Below are 16681 nucleotides of genomic sequence, written 5' to 3'. Positions count from 1 at the left end.
CGCACCCGCAGCCCCATCTTGCACCTCTGCCCAGACGGCGTTTTCTCGGCTCTGCGCGTTCCTCATCCTCCCCTTCAGAACCTAGCCCGCCTTTCACCGGATGCAGAGATACTGTAGGATTTGTTTATTTCACGCTCACCCCTAAGGCCGGGCCCACACCCGTGCCTGCCCTCCCTCCATGCCGGACCGCAGAGCTGGCATGGAGCATGCAGAAGAGCTGGGGGACCACAGTGCGGCCGGGACAGAGCTGGCGTCTGCAGAAGTTGAGTGGACTCAGGGCACCTGTGCTGTACCGAACCGACACCGTGCCACGGGTCCCAAGAGGCACAAGAGACATGGAATTCCCAAGGAAAGAACTGGCAGTTTGAGTGTGCTTGGGAAATTCCTTCCAGCTTCTCCGAGGCCTCAGATTTGCAGAGGGGAAGGAGGGTTTGTCCAATCACCGCACGAACGTGGGCCGCCAAGGATGTGGCTCACGCTTTAGTTTGAGCGTGTAGCTGCGCAGACGCGGGCAGTGCGCGCGGAAGGCGTCCAACACCGATGTCCTCACGACGCAGAAGCAGTGTATTTCACGCAGGCCCGCGCACAGCGCCGCCAGCTCCTCTAGCGCAGTGTCCAGCTCTGATGAGGCGGAGGCGCGCACCTCAAGTGCGCGCAAGGTTGTGGCGTAGTGGCACGCGGCAAAACGCAGCGGACCTATAGTGTCACCCGAGAGGTTGAGACGCAGTGTAGCCACGGGTACTGCAGGTTGCAGGACTCGCATCACGCTTTCAGCTGGCAGTGCAGGCTCCAGCTCCAGCTCCACAGTCAGCCCAGGGTGGCGGCAGTGCAATGCTGCCCAGGCTTGATCGGGCAGTGGGGACGCGCGTGCATCTTCAGGGCTCGCGCACCGCAGGGCCAGGAGTGCAAAAGGCGCGCGATCTGGCTCAGCCAGCGCATCGAGGACAGCGTGGGACAAGCTGGCCAAGTGCAGGCCAAGGGTGCGCAGGCGCGGGCAGGCAGCCAGTAGCTTGAGTACTGAGCCTGGCCCCACGCTGTCCACCAGTGTATGGTTATCTAGGAAAAGGCTGCGGAGTTCTGGACAGCCACAGGCTACCTGCAGCACCAGCGTGTCATCCAGTGTGAAGGGCAAGCGCCGCAGGTCAAGGTGGCGCAGCTCGCTGGCGGTCCCACAGAGGGCATGCACAGCATCCAGGATGTCTCGGCCTGCGTCAAAGAGCGGTTTGTCTCCGTGGCACTCCAGGCTCAAACCTCGAAGACCGGGGGCACGGTCTGCCAGTGCAATCAGCAGCTCGGTGGCTGCCTGGCGACTCGGCTTCCTCGACGGCTCAAATTCCAGCTGTAAGTTGTGAATGTGGTCCAGGCAGACAGACAGAAATGGCGGCAGTATGCCTTCCCATTCACTGTCACAACTTGGGTTAGAACAGTGAAGAAAAGGCGTTGGCAGCCTCATAACGACAGGGGAGAACCCTCCACCAACCTCTCAATTTGGGTGCCAGCTGCCCTCCCCACTTCCTGTTCCCAATGCACACACCTCTCCCTCTGCACCATGCCTTTGCCCCACGGCAGCGGCTGAAACCCTGGCATAGACAGCCAATATTTCAGGAACTATAGCTGTCCTAAGGAAGCACATGGGCACCTTGAACTGCCAGGTTCAAATTTCACCTCTGCCACTCTATGGATGAGTGGCCAGCGGGAAGTGATTTTCTTTGCCTCTGTTTCCTATCAGTTCAATAATAATACTGTCACACCAGGTTTTCATGAGGATTAAATGGGTTAATATATGAATCTTATGTATTGTTAATATGTATTGGTATGTAGTAGGCGGTTAATAAATGTTAGGTTTTTGTTGTTTTTGCGGGAAGTCAATGAATCTCCCTAATCCCTGACTTCACAGGGAAAGTATAAAAATGAGGAATGGCAGGGGACAGAAAAGCCCTCTCACCTGATGTTTGTGTCGTGCCACACTGCACTGCTGGTGGCAGCAGCTGCCCAGGCCCTGCAGACCCCAGCGACAGCAGTACGATCCCTGAGAGACAGGTGGCTGAAGATGAGAGCAAGTACCTCCTGGGGCAGTTGTTCTCCTGGCTCCACCATGGTGTGGCTCTGGGTCGGGGGGCTTCACCACTTCCAACAGCTTCGGACTGGAGAGAGAGACAGGGTCATCCCTGGGCCCAGGAAACAGCTGAGCCTGGATGTAGAAATATTTGTGGACTGAAAGCCGTTACATAATTTGCAGAACCCAGTACAAAATGAAGATATGGGATTCCTATTCACAACGTTAAGAATTTCAGAGCTGGGAGCGGTGGTGTACACCTGTAATCCCAGCTATTCTGGAGACTGAGGCAGGAGGATCACAAGTTTAAGGCAAATAGCAATTTAGGGAGAACCTGTCTCAAAATAAAAGAACTAGGGATATAGCTCAGAGGTAGAGCACTCTCCTAATATGCCCTAGTTTCGAGCTCCAGCACCATAAATAAATAAATAAATACGTTGCAAAATGTGGGGGCTCTGCCCCACTGCGCAGGTTTCAGGTTCATAATGTCGGCCCTGGGTGTCAAAGCGTTTCTGGCTCTTTAAACTGTTTTTTCAATTGTGTAGTCACCAGGTGACTACACAGGTTCCAAGTTGAGAAACCTTGTCCAATCCCGCCAGCCACTAGAGAGTGACTAGGATTAAGGAGACGGAAGAATTTATAAAGAGTTTTGTCAGGGACAACGAGCCAATCAGAGAGCAGTGGCATGGGCGGAGCCCGGCGGGATCCACCCAGAGAGGGGAAACGTCTTTGCAGCGGGGGTCTAGCCCCGGAGTGTCCCGGGTGCTTTCTAAAACCGGCAAGACCTGCAAGGAAAAGCATGAGATCTGGGGACAGACGGTTCTTGCCTCTGAGGAGCTGTAGTTCAAATTTGGATCCTGATCCTTGAGCAGCCCTGGCTCCCGCTTAGTAATTTGGAACTCCCTAGAGCCACCCCAGAGCGCAGCTTTTAGAGGGAAAATGTGCGTCCTCCTTTTTTTTTTTTTTTTTTTTTTTGTGTGGGCGTGGGGGTGTGTGTGTGTGGGGGAGAGAGAGAGAGAGAGAGAGAGAGAGAGAGAGAGAGACTGAACCTACCACTAACCCCAGTCATTTTTATTTTTTGAGACTGCCTCGCTAAAATGCCCAGGCTGACCTTTAACTTGGGATCCTCCTGCCTCAGTTACCTGAGTAGCTGGAATTACATTCGTGCACCACCGCGCCTGACCTATGAAGTTGCCAGTTTTGTTTCAAGGTGCCTGAAGTGTTCTGTGCACATTTCACATCACTTACTAGTATTTCCCCCCCCGTATCTTCCAAGGTAGAGGTCTCTTCTGGAATACGTGTGACGTGTACGCTGGGGATTGGATACCTAGGCCAGGTTTGTACCTGGGACCCATGGCACAGGGTTTTTAGTGTGTTTAGTAGAGATCAGATTGTCAAACTAGATCCCCAGGGGGCACTAGAAAATTCTGATCACCAGGGGGCGCCTTCTTGTTGATCCACCAGGAACAGATGAAAGTCTGGCAGCTCTTACACTGTAGCCCTCCCCCCTCGTAAAAACTGCAAGCCCCAAAAGTCACGACCTGCTGGCAATTCTTCCTGCCATCCAACCTCGGGCGCTGGTAATCTTACCTGCTCAGCGGACCAGATGGGCTTTGCCCAGAGACAGTGGACTGGCAGCAGAGAACAGCAGGGTGGGAAGGAGCTGCCTGGAAGGCGGGACACGAGGACGAACCGGGCGGCTCGAACAGGGGCACCGCCCCAGCGCCTCGGCGCACACCCGGAAGCGGCTCATTGCAGCGGAGCCTGGCGGGCGTGGGAACCCAGGCCCGGCCAAGGCGGGCAGGTTAGTGCAGTTAATGGGTGGGCTTGCTGGTGTGGCAGGAGCAGAGGCTGATCCTGGCTCTCAAGCGTGGGCATCGCGCGGTTGTTACCGCTGCTGCTTTGGCCAGCTACTGCGGCGGCCTCTTGGGCTCTTTCAATGGGAGGCGGTGGGGAGTACGGAATTTGACCCTTGCAGGTTCCTTGCCCCAACCAAGGACTTTTGCCGGGTGGCAGGGCCCTGAACGTGAGGGTGAAGGAAGGGCAGGGCTGGTCTGAACAGTTCTGTGAGCCGCGACCCCCGGGCACGTGCAGAATGAAGGTGGACTAGTGGGAACCGGGGAAGCTCCTGTAAAGAGGCCTGAAACAGCTAAAGAGCTCCCAAACGGGGGCAGCAGATGAGTAGGGGGCGCTCCTGGCTGGTCGCCCAGAATTGCAGGCTTTCAGTCCTTGGGCCACTCTTGAGGGCTGTCCCTGCCGATCAGCCAGAGGTAGGGCTGCATGAGAACACATGTTTTGTGTTAGGGTGCGATGCCTGGTTGGCCTCTTGTAGTTGGCGCACTTTTTGGTACTCAAATATCCATATAATGTCATCCAGATAAATGTTACAGGGCCAGCCTGGAAGCCTAGGGCCAGCCTGGAAGCCTTGGCCCAGACGGAGCAGGGGCGGACTCTTGGTGGGTGAGGCTCGGGGCTTCCCGAAGAGGGGTTTTCTGTGGAAGGACACGCAGGAAGGATGATTCCCAAAAGGAAAATCTCGAGCTCCAGCTCCAGCTGAGCTGACTTCCCCCACGTGCCTAGTACTAGTATGTTGGGCATGGCCCCATCTCCAGGTTTCCAGTGCTTACCTAGCAGGCCTGATCTGTTCCATTTTGTCCCTACTTATATTCTCTGAGGTCATCAGGTCAGCATTTACTTCCAAGTCAGGGGGCTAGGAAGATATGAAAGTGGAAACATTTCCAGGGTCCCCTAGGCCACTTATCCAGGGCTTCCCACTTGTTTTGCCTCTTTGGCTTGCTCCCAACCTCTGTTGGCCCTACTTGTCATCTGCAGAGTTTTGAGTTTCATCCTGTTGTTTTTCTTTCTTTCTTTTCTTCTTCTTCTTTTTTTTTTTTTTTGTTACTAGGGATTTATCACTGAGGTACATTCTCACCACCTTTTTTGGGGTACTGGGGATTGAACTCAGGGCACTCAACCACTGAGCCACATCCCCAGCCCTATTTTGAATTTTATTTAGAGACAGGGTCTCATTGTGTTGCTTAGCACCTCCGCTATTGCTGAGGCTGGCTTTGAACTCATGATCCTCCTGTCTCAGCCTCCCAGGCTGGAATTATAGGCATTCACCACTATGCCCAACCCCAGCCCTTTCTCTCTCTCTCTCTCTCTCTCTCTCTCTCTCTCTCTCTATATATATATATATATATATATATATATATATATATATATATATATATATATGGTTGATGGACCTTTATTTTATTTATTTATATGTAATGCTGAGAATTGAACCCAGTGCTTCACACAGGCAAGTGCTCTACCGTTGAGCCACAACTCCAGCCCCCCCCCCCAGTCCTATTTTTTTCTGTTTTTTTTTTTTTTTTTGGTACCAGGGATTGAATTCAGGGGCCTTGACCACTGAGACACATTCCCAGCCCTATTTTGTATTTTATTTAGTGATGAGGTCTCACTGAGTTGCTTAGTACCTCCCTGTTGCTGAGGATGGCTTTGAACCCACATCCTCTTGTCTCAGCCCCTGAGCTGCTGGGAGTACAAGCCTGCACCACTACGCCTGGCCCCCCATCCCTTTTAATAAAGACATTTACTTTGCTTTTTTTTTTTTTAACACAAAGGAAATGTGTCTTTATTTTATTTTTGGTGGTGGGAATTGAAGCCAAGGCTTGAACATGCCAGGCAAGCACTCTACCACTGAGCTATAGTACCAGCCCCAAATGTTTCTATCTTACATAAAGTAGAAGATATTGCTGAATAAAATGAAACAAAAATTACCTCAGCCACTCCCCCCATCCTGATCTGTTAATTTTCAGACTATTGTTTTGGGTAAATACACAGTATTAATGTTTTAATTATGTAATGACTTGTATGGAGTGGGGACTCCAAAAAGTGTGTCCCCTGTGCTCAGACCCAGGGTAGGGCCATTGCCAGTTTTCATTTCTCTTGCCAGGGTGGGTAATGCTGGAGGGCCTAAATAGTGTTCTAGCTTTGGCCCTCAGGTTAGAGCCTGGGGAAGGTCTGAAATGCAGCCTCTGCTCTCTGCCTTAACCTCAAGATTCTTACTTTCTCCTCAAGGAAGTTCAAGGTTGGCTCCTCCTGGGACCCCCCTCCCCTGAGGCTCCCTGTCTATAAATAGAAGACAGCTGGGACTCCTCTTTCTGTCCTGCCCAGAGCTTGGGCTCAGCACCCTTCTGAACCCACTATCTGTAAATGCTGACAGAAAGTAAAGGAATGTGACTTATGGGATAAGGAGCTGGGGAATTGAGTTCATTTCTAGAAAGAGGGGGTATCCCCTCAGGTGAGCTGGCGGACTTGCCTCTTCCTGGGCCAATAGCTGGGAGGCCACTGAACAGAGGGTCAATGCATTGGTTGCCTGGCTGGGAATTTTGCTTCCTGCCAGACTTTGATAGAAGATGACTGGAGAAGATGTTACTACTAAGGAGCTCTGACTATCTGGATAGGAATGAACCTACAATAGAATAATTTGAGTTGGAGAAGAGCCCAATTCCAAGGACTTATAACAAAGAGGGATGGGTTTTCTTACATACCTGAACAGTCCAGGCTGTAAAAGCTTCAGGGACAGCTGGATCCAGGGCCATAGTGTGGTTAGAAGTTCCCTTCTCCATCTCTTGGCTTTGTTTCCTTCTGTGTTGGTTTCATTCTCAACCAGGCACTTCCCAAGCAATGGCAAAACAGACCGCCCCTTCCTTCAGTTTAGCCCCAGGGGAAAGGAAATTAGTACATCTTTCCTATTGATCCAGGCAGAGTTGCAGGGTTGATTCTCACTGGTCCAACTTGAGCCCTATTCCCCAAACCCAAACTAGAATAGTGAGTGGAATATGCAGTTTGGTCAGACTTGCTTCATATGACCAGACCTGGACAGAGATTGAGAAAACAAAGGAAGAAAGTTCTTAGAGGTGTCTTGGGATTGGGAGAAGGAATCTGGGTGGGATTAAACTTCAGGTTTCTTTTGAAGTGAAGCCAGGTGTAGTAGTGGGAAGGTAGATGAAATAACCTAAGGGTAGGGGCTGTGGACCCACAGGGACCCTGGGGACCCAAGTTTAAGCTGAAGGCAAGGCCAGGACCTGGGTCTGGTTGGCCTTGGGGCATTGGCACTATCCAGAATAGTCTCGTCAGTTTTGGTAAAAAAAGACACTGGCCTGAGCTAGGGTTGTGGCTTAGTGGTAGAGCGCTCACCTAGTAGAATGCTCACCTAGCACATGCGAGGCCCTGGGTTGGAGCCTCAGCACCACATAAAAATAAATAAATGAAATAAAGGTATTGTGTCCAACTAAAACAAAAAAATTTTAAAAATATATTAAAAAAAAAAAAGACACTGACCTGAGGAGGAGGCAGAGCTTCTCTGCTTCCACTGCAGGGTCCACCTCCACTTTTCTGCCACCATGATCCTGGATTTTTTCTGGAAGATAATGGAAGGACAATATTCACTAAGTCTGGGCTAGGAGGGGCTCTGTTTAGAGCCAGAGGCACAGGGTGCCACCTGTAAGACGGTGAACTCTTTACCTCAAGTGTGCCAGTTGAATCGGCCACTGAGCCTGCAGGACAAACAAATGTTCGCAGTGTTTTGGAGCTGCACATGGGACTGGACGGTTGTCTCCAAGGCTAGGATAACCCAGATGCCTGTCTGTCTCTAGGAGGCAAGATGGCAGCTGGGCCAAATGGGCACGAAGAGTGGGTGGGCAGTGCATACCTGTTTTTGGAATCCTTACTGGACAAGGTGGTTCTGTCTGATGCCTATGCACACCCCCAGAAGAAGGTGGCAGTATACAGGGCTCTACAGACATCATTGACAGGTGGGTAAATGGGTAGGAATGGGAGAAGAAGAGGTGGGCTAGGCTCTTTTGTGGGTGGGGCAGGGGTAATACCCCACCTCCTGGATTTGGTGGGCCTGGGCTTATAGCCACTTTCAGGAAAAGAATTGGTGAGGGAGGGTAAGTGTAAGGTAGAGAAAACTGGCTGTGTAGGATTTGTCTTCTCTGCTTACTGCATGTGTGTCCTTGAGCATAATCATGTTTATCCATGATTGTACATCTACCTATTTCTGCACTAATGTCCTGCTACTCTATGCCCCCCACTCTGGAGCAGCCAGCTCACTCCTTTCTAGTAATCACAAGTTTCTCTCTTCTCTTTTCCTCTCTCACTACAGTACTCCTTGCCCAAGACCCTTCCCCACTACTTACCATTCCAGGTTCTTCTTTCTCATCTCAGGGTAGAAGCCACAGGAGGCTGAAGCTGGTTGGGGCATCCAGCTCCAACCTTAGAAAATCAAGAACCCCTCTCTTTCCAGGGGAAAGGGAACCACACTAGGTGGAAGCCAAAGACCTGAGACCTCCTGCCCTTCCCCTGCCTGCCTATGCACATAGCCTGGTGGCCCAGGGCATATGCCCCATTTCTGTGTTGCAAAGCCCCTCTCTTCCATTTGGGATTTAAGAGATAGGGCTAGGTGGCACCCACTCTTATCTTGGAATGTACTCTATGATAGGTCCTGGCCTGCTTTCTGGGTTGTTGCTGTTTGCATTCCCTTTTTTGTTTCCCAGCTGGGTACTCTGGATAATCTAGTATCCCAGGTCAGAGAATGGGGACGGGGTTTGACCATGGGCTTTGCCCCACCTCCCGCTTGGAGAACGCCCCACTTGGGGACCACCTGGAGCCTGACTGCTCACCTCCGCAGAGAGCGCCGAGAGCCCAGACGTGCTGCAGATACTCAAGATCCACCGCAGCGACCCGCAGCTGATTGTGCAGTTGCGTTTCTGTGGGAGACAGCCCTGTAGCCGCTTCCTCCACGTCTACCGGGAGGGAACTCTGCGCGCCAAGCTGCAAAGTTGCTTGGCAGCAGCGCTGGCCCAACGCTCTGTACCGCTGCAGCTGGAGCTGCGCGCTGGTGCCGAGAGGCTAGATGCTTGGCTGACGGACGAGGAGCATTGTTTGAATTGCATCTTAGCCCAGAAGGTGCGGCAGGATGGGGTCCGCATGGGGTAGGGTGGGGATTCACGGATAAAAGCCCCTCTGACCTCGTACTCCCTTCCCTAGCCCGACCGGCTCCGGGATGAGGAACTAGCTGAGCTGGAAGATGCGCTCTGCAATCTAACGTGTGGTTTGGAGGGCCAGGGTGATAATGTGGATGTGGATGTTGATGTCGTCCCAGCCCCCTCGCAGTCCCTGGTCCCCTCTCCGCCAGAGGAAAAGCCACCGCCCTTGTCTGGACAGACGTTTCTGTTCCAGGGTCGGCCAGTAGGTGAGGTGCAAGCGCAAAGGTGGGGTCCCCGGGAGGTTGGAGTTTGGGCAAGGGTGATGGTTAGGCTGTACGTCAGTGGCTGGGCACAGGTGGGGGCCGGCTCTTGGGTCCCTCCCACCCATCTGCCTCCCCAACTCCCTCCACAGTGAATCGGCCACTGAGCCTGCAGGACCAACAGACGTTCGCACGTTCAGTGGGCCTCAAGTGGCGTAGGGTGGGACGCTCACTGCAGCGCAGCTGTCGGGCATTGCGCGACCCAGCGTTGGACTCACTGGCCTATGAATACGAGCGTGATGGGCTGTACGAGCAGGCCTTCCAACTGCTGCGTCGTTTCGTGCAGGCGGAGGGCCGCCGAGCCACACTGCAGCGCCTAGTAGAGGCGCTAGAGGAGAATGAGCTCACCAGTCTGGCAGAGGACCTGCTGGGCCTGGCAGGTCCTGATGGAGGCCTGGCCTAGACCCGGTTCCAAGGATGCAGCAGTCCACCACGAGCCCAGCAGCGTTTGGAGCATCTGGATGGTTCTAGAGTCCCTTCTGCTACTACTGTTACTATTGCTGACCCTCCTTCCAAATCCACTGGAACCCTACATTTAAAACCTCTACTTCACTGAGCTGCTGCAGCAGAGTTGAGTGCCTTCTCCAGGATCCATAGGAACACCTGCTGAGCTCCTGGGACATACCACTGGGGATTCTGCTCTAGATTCTTTGATGGAGACAGTATGAATGTCGTTCCCATCCTCCCCTATCCCCAAAAGAGAATCTTCTGGCTAGCCCTCACCCCCTTCACTCCTTGAACAGTGACTCCATAAGCGCCTGGAATTTCCTTGTCCTAGGCACCACCCTGGGTGCTGCAAATACTGTAGTGAGCCAAATACCCAAATCCCGCTTGCCCCAGCTCACTCAGTGTGAGACCCAAGTACTTAGCAATGGTAATAAAATGTAACTTTCACTCAGGGAATTGTGGGAACACAGAGGCCTACCCCAGCCTGGTGTTAGGCTCCTGAAGAGATGAGCTGGTGGGAAGGGTGAGGTGGGGAGTTGAGAGAAAGGCAGTGCTCTGGGCATAGCAACACCCTGGGGTCTTGAGGAAGGGAATAGGGAAGAGAAGTGTAGAGTGGCTGGAGGGGGTTGCTGAATGACCCATCAGTGAAGGAGAACATGGAGTCTGGTGATCCATTTTACAGAATTTGGATTTAATAATGAGGCCAGTGAGAAGCCTTTGAAGGGTTTGGGAATTAAGACTGGGAGGCTGGTGAGGATGGAGGGGGGGGGAAGGAGGGGCGCGCACGGAGAGAGGGGGAGGGAGAGAGGGAGAAAATGCAAGAAAAAGCAGCAAGAAGGAGACAAGATACTGGGGCAGTGGCTGCAGCAATGGAGGAAAAGAGATGAACACTAGGAGATCTTCAGGAAGAAGAATGGGCCTTGGTAACCCTGGATTGGAATGGGGTAAAGAGGACCCAAAGTTTCTTCCTTTGCCAGTGGGATGGAGGCTTGGGGTTGCCCTGTTTGCTCTGTTCATGGGAAATGGTGTTCCTGTAGGACATCCAGTGAGGGAGTGTGAAGGCTGCTGGGTATATAGTTCTGGGTTTAGGAGTTGGGTCACAGGTAAAGATTCATGAATGGACAGATAGTGGGACTGAAGGACACTTACTAGAAAAGTGTAACCCCAAGAATAAAGAGGAAAACCAGGGGTTTGGGGGTCAGGGAATACTGTGGTAAGAAAGCCAGCTGACAGATCAGTTAAGACTGAGGTGTATTCAGTTAATAACATGGAGATTCTGGGTGGAGGTACCATGGAAAGGAGTGGGAAGTGAAGCAGTGATGCACACCTTTGCTGGGGGTTTTCTACTCCAAGCTCTACCACATAGGCTGAGGTCTGGAGACCCTGAGTTCCAGGAAGAGATAGTTGAAAGCTGGCAGCAGAGTTAGGCAAGGACTGGGTTCTCAGGCTCCAGGGTGCCACTCTGCTCACCTTGATCTCAGGTCAAAGCCTTTGCTGAGTGACCTCTTCCAGGAGCTTTACCAATCCCTGCTAACCCAGTCTGGTCAGCAGTGGCACAGACACAAGACATTTCTATGTGCAGGAGGCTCTGCGGGGGAGCAGGAGACTCAAAACTGAATCTGGGACTGGACTCAGGCTTATAAGCTCCTGGAAGACAGGGCTGCAGTGCTTGCCTGGGAAGTTAATGCAGACAGGGTTGACCTGCTGTCTTGTATCCCAATGGGGACAAAGGAGAGGTGGGATGGGGGAAGCACAGAGGATTCCTGGACTGAATTCCAAAAGATTTGGGACAGTACTTTCTGCCTGTATGATCCTCCTGGGCCTAAGAAGCAGCGTCCCCATCTGGGCCTAAGTAATGAGAACTGTTGTAAGAATTGGAGAAGCAGTTTTGTGTGTGCAAACCGTCCTCACTCGGCAGTTTACTGGGTGGCAGGCGGGGGGCATTCCGTGAGAGTGGGGGTAACCAGAGACACCGATACTTACCGGGCCTCAGAAACGCGGTCTTGGGGAGTCTGAGCTAGCACCAAGAACAGGCCTTCCCAGCAAGAATTGCCCCTAAGGAATCCTCTCAGGGATTTATCTTCACTCGGAGTTCCCGGCGCGGCGCCGGGGCGGAGCTGAGCTCCAGATGTCCGGGCGCGCACAGCTGGAGGGTCACGTGGCACGGCCTCGGTCCCCTTCCTGCCAACGCTGCATTTGGCCCAGGCCCCGTCCATGGCCGCCCTTAGGACCCTGCGCTGAGCCCGAGGCTCCAGCGTCGGGGGGCCACGCCGCTCCCAGAGTGAGTGTCGGGATCCCAGAGACAGAGGTTGGGGCGGGGAGGAGAAAGGTAGAAGGGATTCGGTCTTAGCGTGAGGGGTGGGAAAAAGTAGGGCTGAGAAAGGGCCTTTCTGCCCTGCTTTCGCCTCTTGGGCACAGTCCCGGGCTGGAGTCCAGGGGATGGGAGTTCGCTACAAGGGGGAACATCTTGTCCCTTCAGGCTGCTAGTCCCAGGGGTGCGAGGAGGAGGTGCAACGGAGGGGAATGAACTGCCGGTAGTTTAAGACCCCCCCCCCCCAGGGTGTGGTCTCCCGCACCCTCCTCTCCGGGAGGCGGGGCTTGGAGCCTCTGACCCCCAACCGCCACCGGTCCTTGCTTCCAGAGGCTCTGCGGGCGACCCTTCGAAGAGAGGGCGGGCGTCGGCCACGCGGTCATGAGGAGGCGGCTGCGCCTACGCCGGGACGCGTCACTCACGCTGCTCCTCAGCGCCGCCCTTGGCCTCTTACTGTATGCGCAGCGCGACGGCGCGGCCCCCACTACTAGCACGCCGCAAGCGCAAGGGCGGGAGGCACAGAGACCCACCCCAGGTCCCCGAGCATTCCAGGTACTGGACTCTGGCGCAGCCCCACCGGCCTACGAAGGGGACACGCCGCCATCGCCCACTCCCACCGGCTCCTTTGATTTCCGCCGCTACTTGCGCGCCAAGGACCAGCGGCGCTTTTCACTCCTCATTAACCAGCCTCACAAGTGCCGTGGTGATGATGCACCTGGTGGCCGACCTGACCTGCTCATAGCTGTCAAGTCGGTGGCAGCTGACTTCGAGAGGCGACAAGCCGTGCGCCAGACGTGGGGTGCCGAGGGTCGCGTGCAGGGGGCACTTGTACGCCGTGTGTTCTTGCTGGGGGTGCCCAGGAGTGCAGGCACCAATAAGGCTGACCCAAAGGGGGTGGGCACACAGACACACTGGCGTGCACTGCTGCATGCTGAGAGCCATGCATATTCGGACATCTTGCTCTGGGCCTTCGACGACACTTTTTTCAACTTAACACTTAAGGAGATCCACTTTCTGGCCTGGGCCTCAGCCTTTTGCCCCAACGTGCGCTTTGTTTTTAAAGGTGATGCTGATGTATTTGTACACGTGGGGAACCTGCTGGAGTTCCTAGCATCGAGGGATCCTGCGCAGGACTTGCTTGCAGGTGATGTAATAGTGCAGGCGAGGCCAATCCGTGCTAGGGCCAGTAAGTACTACATCCCAGAGGCTGTGTATGGCCTGCCTGCCTACCCAGCCTACGCAGGTGGTGGTGGTTTTGTTCTTTCTGGAGCTACGCTGCGCCGCTTGGCAAGTGCCTGTGCACAGGTTGAGCTCTTTCCCATCGATGATGTCTTTCTAGGCATGTGTCTGCAGCGCCTCCGGCTCACACCTGAGCCTCACCCAGCTTTCCGTACCTTTGGCATTTCCCAGCCTTCTGCAGCACCACACCTGAGCACCTTCGACCCCTGCTTCTACCGCGAATTGGTTGTAGTACATGGGCTCTCAGCTGCTGACATCTGGCTTATGTGGCGCCTGCTGCATGGGTCACATGGGCCAGTCTGTGCACATAGGCAGCCCGTTGCTGCAGGCCCCTTCCAGTGGGGCTCTTAGCCACCCATCACAGTGCCAAGCTTCTCTTAGCCCCAGGATGGAACAGAAGAGAGCCTGAAGGAGATTCCTGTGTGGATTATTAAGGTGTGGGTTACTCTTTCCTAGATTACCTGTGTCTGCCTCCTCAGAATCCCAGGGTATGGAAACTGAGTTTGGCATTTCCTGTTGGCTCATACTACACAGAGGAGGTCTAAAAAACAATGTATTGGTGACCACAAGTAGAGCTATGGCTGAGGTGGAGGAAGACCATGTCTTGCCCAGCAGGCCCCAGAGCAATGGACATATTTAGTCATCCTAGTAGCACATAGGTGTGTGTTCAGGTGGAGGCTTGGTTTTGAACTCCTAGGATGATGCAGACACATGCAGCTCCTCAAGGCCAGGTCCCACAGCCTTCATGGACCTGGCAGGCATTCTGTCATAACTCAGTCTAAAGTAGACATGTTGCTTGCCACCTGCTTCTTCAATTGGATTCCCAGCCCTGTCTACATCTTTAGATCTTTCCCCTCTCAGGTCTGCTTTCCTGGGCCAACTCCAATAGGATCCAGGTCTGCCTGGTACACCATGGATAGAGCCATATCAAGGACAACTATGTCATGTTCCCAAAGTCTTTCCCCATCTCCTATACCCATACACTATGCCATTGTTAAAAGCTGTCCCGTCCCCTTCAGAGGAGCCATGGCTGTCTCCTCAGACTCTTCTACTATAAAATTTCTCATATTCTTCAACCACCCCCTTCCTAAGAAATAAATACTTCCACACTTATTTCAGTACAAATATCTCAGCAACAGCCCATGGCAAGCTGCTGCTGAGGGCACAGGTGCTTTATTGGAGAAGGGATGTGGGCAGGGGATGAGGATGGGTCCCTCATTCCAAGAGGATGGGAATAGTCCTGGCTACCCCTGACAGTAAAATGTGCAGGGTCTCTGGCCAGACCACTGTCCAAATGGGAAGACATTAGTCAGTTACAAAATCAAAGTCATGGGAGTGCCACATAAGCCTGACTATAGGACTAGGAACCATACAGGCACGTGGAGCAGATCCCCTGCACATTCATCATGAACTATACAGGATGAGGCTGTACATGAGTTAATTACAAAAGTTTCATATTTACAAAAATCTGTACACACATTTGAAAAACTCACAAAATTGTCATCTATGTATCACAAGTTGCTAGACCAAAATATTAAAAATGGGATTAAAATTATACATTTCTCTTAATTCTTTCCAAAAAGATTAATGTTTTTAAAGCATATATATGCTACTTTCCATTAGCCAGACCCATGAAGAGACCAAGCAGCCCAACCTCCCTGGAGCCCCCCAGCCTTGAGCCATGAATGGCCTGGTTTGAGGACAATGCCCAGGTTTGAGGCAGGGAGCTGGCCCACAGTGCAGAACAGAATCCTAAAACACAATGAAAGAGGAAGATGTCTTTGGCTAAAACTTTGGCATTAAATAAAAGAGGCAAACAGGATGGAAACATGCAGCCCTGCCAGCCAGGCTGGGCAGAGCAGGGGCACAGGCAACCTTGAAAGCTGGCTCCAAGAGTGGTGGGAACCAGGCCTGAACACATACCTGGATGGTAGAAAGCTGTGTTTCAACCAGTTGGGTGTGCTTCCTAGGACTGGTGGGCAATGGGTGCCAGAAAGGAACCAGGAAGGGCAGGTAGGCCACCTTGGCCACAGCCAGCTCATCAAGTAACAAAAGTGGATGTAGTGCAAATGTTGCTACCAAGTACTATGGACACGCTACCTTCCTGCCACAAGGGTCACATGGCAATGTGGAGCCAAAAGCAAGGACCCATGTCCTCGGCCACAGAAAGAGCCCCAAGTTTTCCCAATGTGTGTGGGACAGGGGCTGACATGTCCTGCCTCCTTACATGTTAGTAGAGAGCTTCTGAGTCCAGATATCAAGGATCAAAGTTTGTGCTTCTCTTTGCAGTCTGTGTTTCCTGCTGGCAGCAGCAGGCTTAGGATGGACAGAGAATATCTGGGCCCTTTGTCTCATGGCAAAGCACCCAGCCTGCGTTCGTTCCACCTCATAACATTCCAAGAGCCCTTCAACACTGGCAAGGTGTCCAAGAATACCCACAGGTGGTATAGAGACCCACTGAGCAGGATGCAACGCACAGTTCCATGGGTAGAGGGGCAGGGGTGGTGATGTCTCTAGGGTAGCTCTCCTGTTCTCAGGTGGGCACCAGGCCGGGGGGGCCCATACAGGGTCACCGAGGCAATGTGGTTGTTCTGCATGACCTGGTATAAGAAGAGGACAGTGGATCAAGGGACAGGGGAGAAGGAATAAAGGCAGATCCTGTGTGGCAGAGGGGTTGGCTAGAGGTCATATACACAAAGCCAAGGCTTCTTGACCTTTACCACACCTACTTGCCTAGTTCTTCTGGAACTGCTAAGGGTCTGCTAAAAGTATAGCTTCCAAGAAAAAAAAAAAAAAAAGAAAGAAAGAAAAAGAAAAAGAAAAAAAGGCTATCTATTCTTCTCCCAAGCCAGTGGGGCCTCCAGAGCCATTTGCCTACAGTACATTCATTCACAAAGGTTCCTAACATGCCCAGGGTTTGTCCCCACTGCCCCTTTCCCTGAGTACCTGGTTTCAGTACAGAGATCCCTGTAATCCTTCTCATTTTGTTGGAAACAGACTGCTTCAGCCTCCATAATTCCAAATTTCTTCAACTTTTCCCCTACTTTGTGGTCCTGGGGATGGAACCCAGGTCCTTGTGCATGCTAGGCAAATATTCTACCACTGAACTACATCCCCAGCTTACCCCAAATCATTTCTGAGCCCTTACTATTAAGTGTGGGTAGGCCAAGTACATGGACAGGGTTGCTGAGGAAAAATTAATCTACCCACCCTGGCACTTAGGCCCTTCCCAATTTTCCTCAATCACTTGCTTGTCCTTGCCATGACCACCAATGCCTCAGCAGCTTATTTCTATAAACTCCAGGAC

At 52.7% G+C, this 16681-nt stretch overlaps 4 protein-coding genes across 8 annotated transcripts in view; 2 read left to right on the top strand and 2 right to left on the bottom strand.

Annotated features, from left to right (window-relative positions):
- Positions 1-109: 109 nt before the first annotated feature.
- On the bottom strand, positions 110-3776 carry Fbxl8 (F-box and leucine rich repeat protein 8). Of its 2 annotated transcripts, none has more exons than XM_046435233.2 (3): positions 3647-3776; positions 1946-2144; positions 110-1412 (listed from the first exon to the last, which is right to left on the bottom strand). In XM_046435233.2, the coding sequence occupies exons 2-3, from the start codon at positions 2095-2097 to the stop codon at positions 440-442; spliced, it is 1125 nt and encodes a 374-aa protein (XP_046291189.1). In that variant the 5' UTR covers positions 2098-2144; positions 3647-3776; the 3' UTR covers positions 110-439. The 2 variants fall into 2 exon arrangements, with proteins under 2 accessions (XP_046291189.1, XP_046291190.1); XM_046435234.2 differs by having other exon boundaries at positions 1946-2191; positions 3647-3756.
- On the top strand, positions 3711-10275 carry Tradd (TNFRSF1A associated via death domain). The gene is made up of 5 exons (XM_046435235.2): positions 3711-3860; positions 7723-7881; positions 8760-9037; positions 9119-9323; positions 9470-10275. Exons 2-5 carry the CDS (start codon positions 7731-7733, stop codon positions 9778-9780), a joined length of 945 nt encoding a protein of 314 aa, XP_046291191.1. The 5' UTR covers positions 3711-3860; positions 7723-7730; the 3' UTR covers positions 9781-10275.
- Positions 10276-10643: 368 nt separating this feature from the next.
- B3gnt9 (UDP-GlcNAc:betaGal beta-1,3-N-acetylglucosaminyltransferase 9) lies at positions 10644-14929 on the top strand. The gene is made up of 2 exons (XM_046435230.1): positions 10644-12105; positions 12466-14929. The coding sequence occupies exons 1-2, from the start codon at positions 11953-11955 to the stop codon at positions 13723-13725; spliced, it is 1413 nt and encodes a 470-aa protein (XP_046291186.1). The 5' UTR covers positions 10644-11952; the 3' UTR covers positions 13726-14929.
- The window catches only part of Phaf1 (phagosome assembly factor 1), a 27374-nt gene continuing 25177 nt past the window's right edge, over positions 14485-16681 (bottom strand). For all 4 annotated transcript variants that reach the window (XM_046435231.2, XM_058575940.1, XM_058575939.1 and 1 more), the window contains one exon: positions 14485-15974. In XM_046435231.2, the coding sequence (XP_046291187.1) occupies positions 15888-15974 (87 nt within the window). In that variant the 3' untranslated portion in view covers positions 14485-15887. The remainder of the gene's footprint in view (positions 15975-16681) is intronic.

This window comes from Marmota monax, unplaced genomic scaffold (assembly GCF_021218885.2).
Source record: "Marmota monax isolate L192 unplaced genomic scaffold, Marmota_monax_Labrador192_F-V1.1 WCK01_AAM20220418_F8-fsc00024, whole genome shotgun sequence".
In the NCBI taxonomy this organism is placed as follows: Eukaryota; Metazoa; Chordata; class Mammalia; order Rodentia; family Sciuridae; genus Marmota; species Marmota monax.
This window is presented reverse-complemented; position numbering and strand designations above follow the sequence as displayed.

Coding starts and splice junctions, on each gene's coding strand:
- Fbxl8 (XM_046435233.2), bottom strand. CDS start 2,097: ATGGTGGAGCCAGGAGAACAACTGCCCCAGGAGGTACTTGCTCTCATC. Junction 1,413..1,945: donor TGGCACGACACAAACATCAG/GTGAGAGGGCTT, acceptor TTCTAACCCAAG/TTGTGACAGTGAATGGGAAG.
- B3gnt9 (XM_046435230.1), top strand. CDS start 11,953: ATGTCCGGGCGCGCACAGCTGGAGGGTCACGTGGCACGGCCTCGGTCC. Junction 12,106..12,465: donor GGGGCCACGCCGCTCCCAGA/GTGAGTGTCGGG, acceptor CCTTGCTTCCAG/AGGCTCTGCGGGCGACCCTT.
- Tradd (XM_046435235.2), top strand. CDS start 7,731: ATGGCAGCTGGGCCAAATGGGCACGAAGAGTGGGTGGGCAGTGCATAC. Junction 7,882..8,759: donor TCTACAGACATCATTGACAG/GTGGGTAAATGG, acceptor TCACCTCCGCAG/AGAGCGCCGAGAGCCCAGAC. Junction 9,038..9,118: donor ATTGCATCTTAGCCCAGAAG/GTGCGGCAGGAT, acceptor TCCCTTCCCTAG/CCCGACCGGCTCCGGGATGA.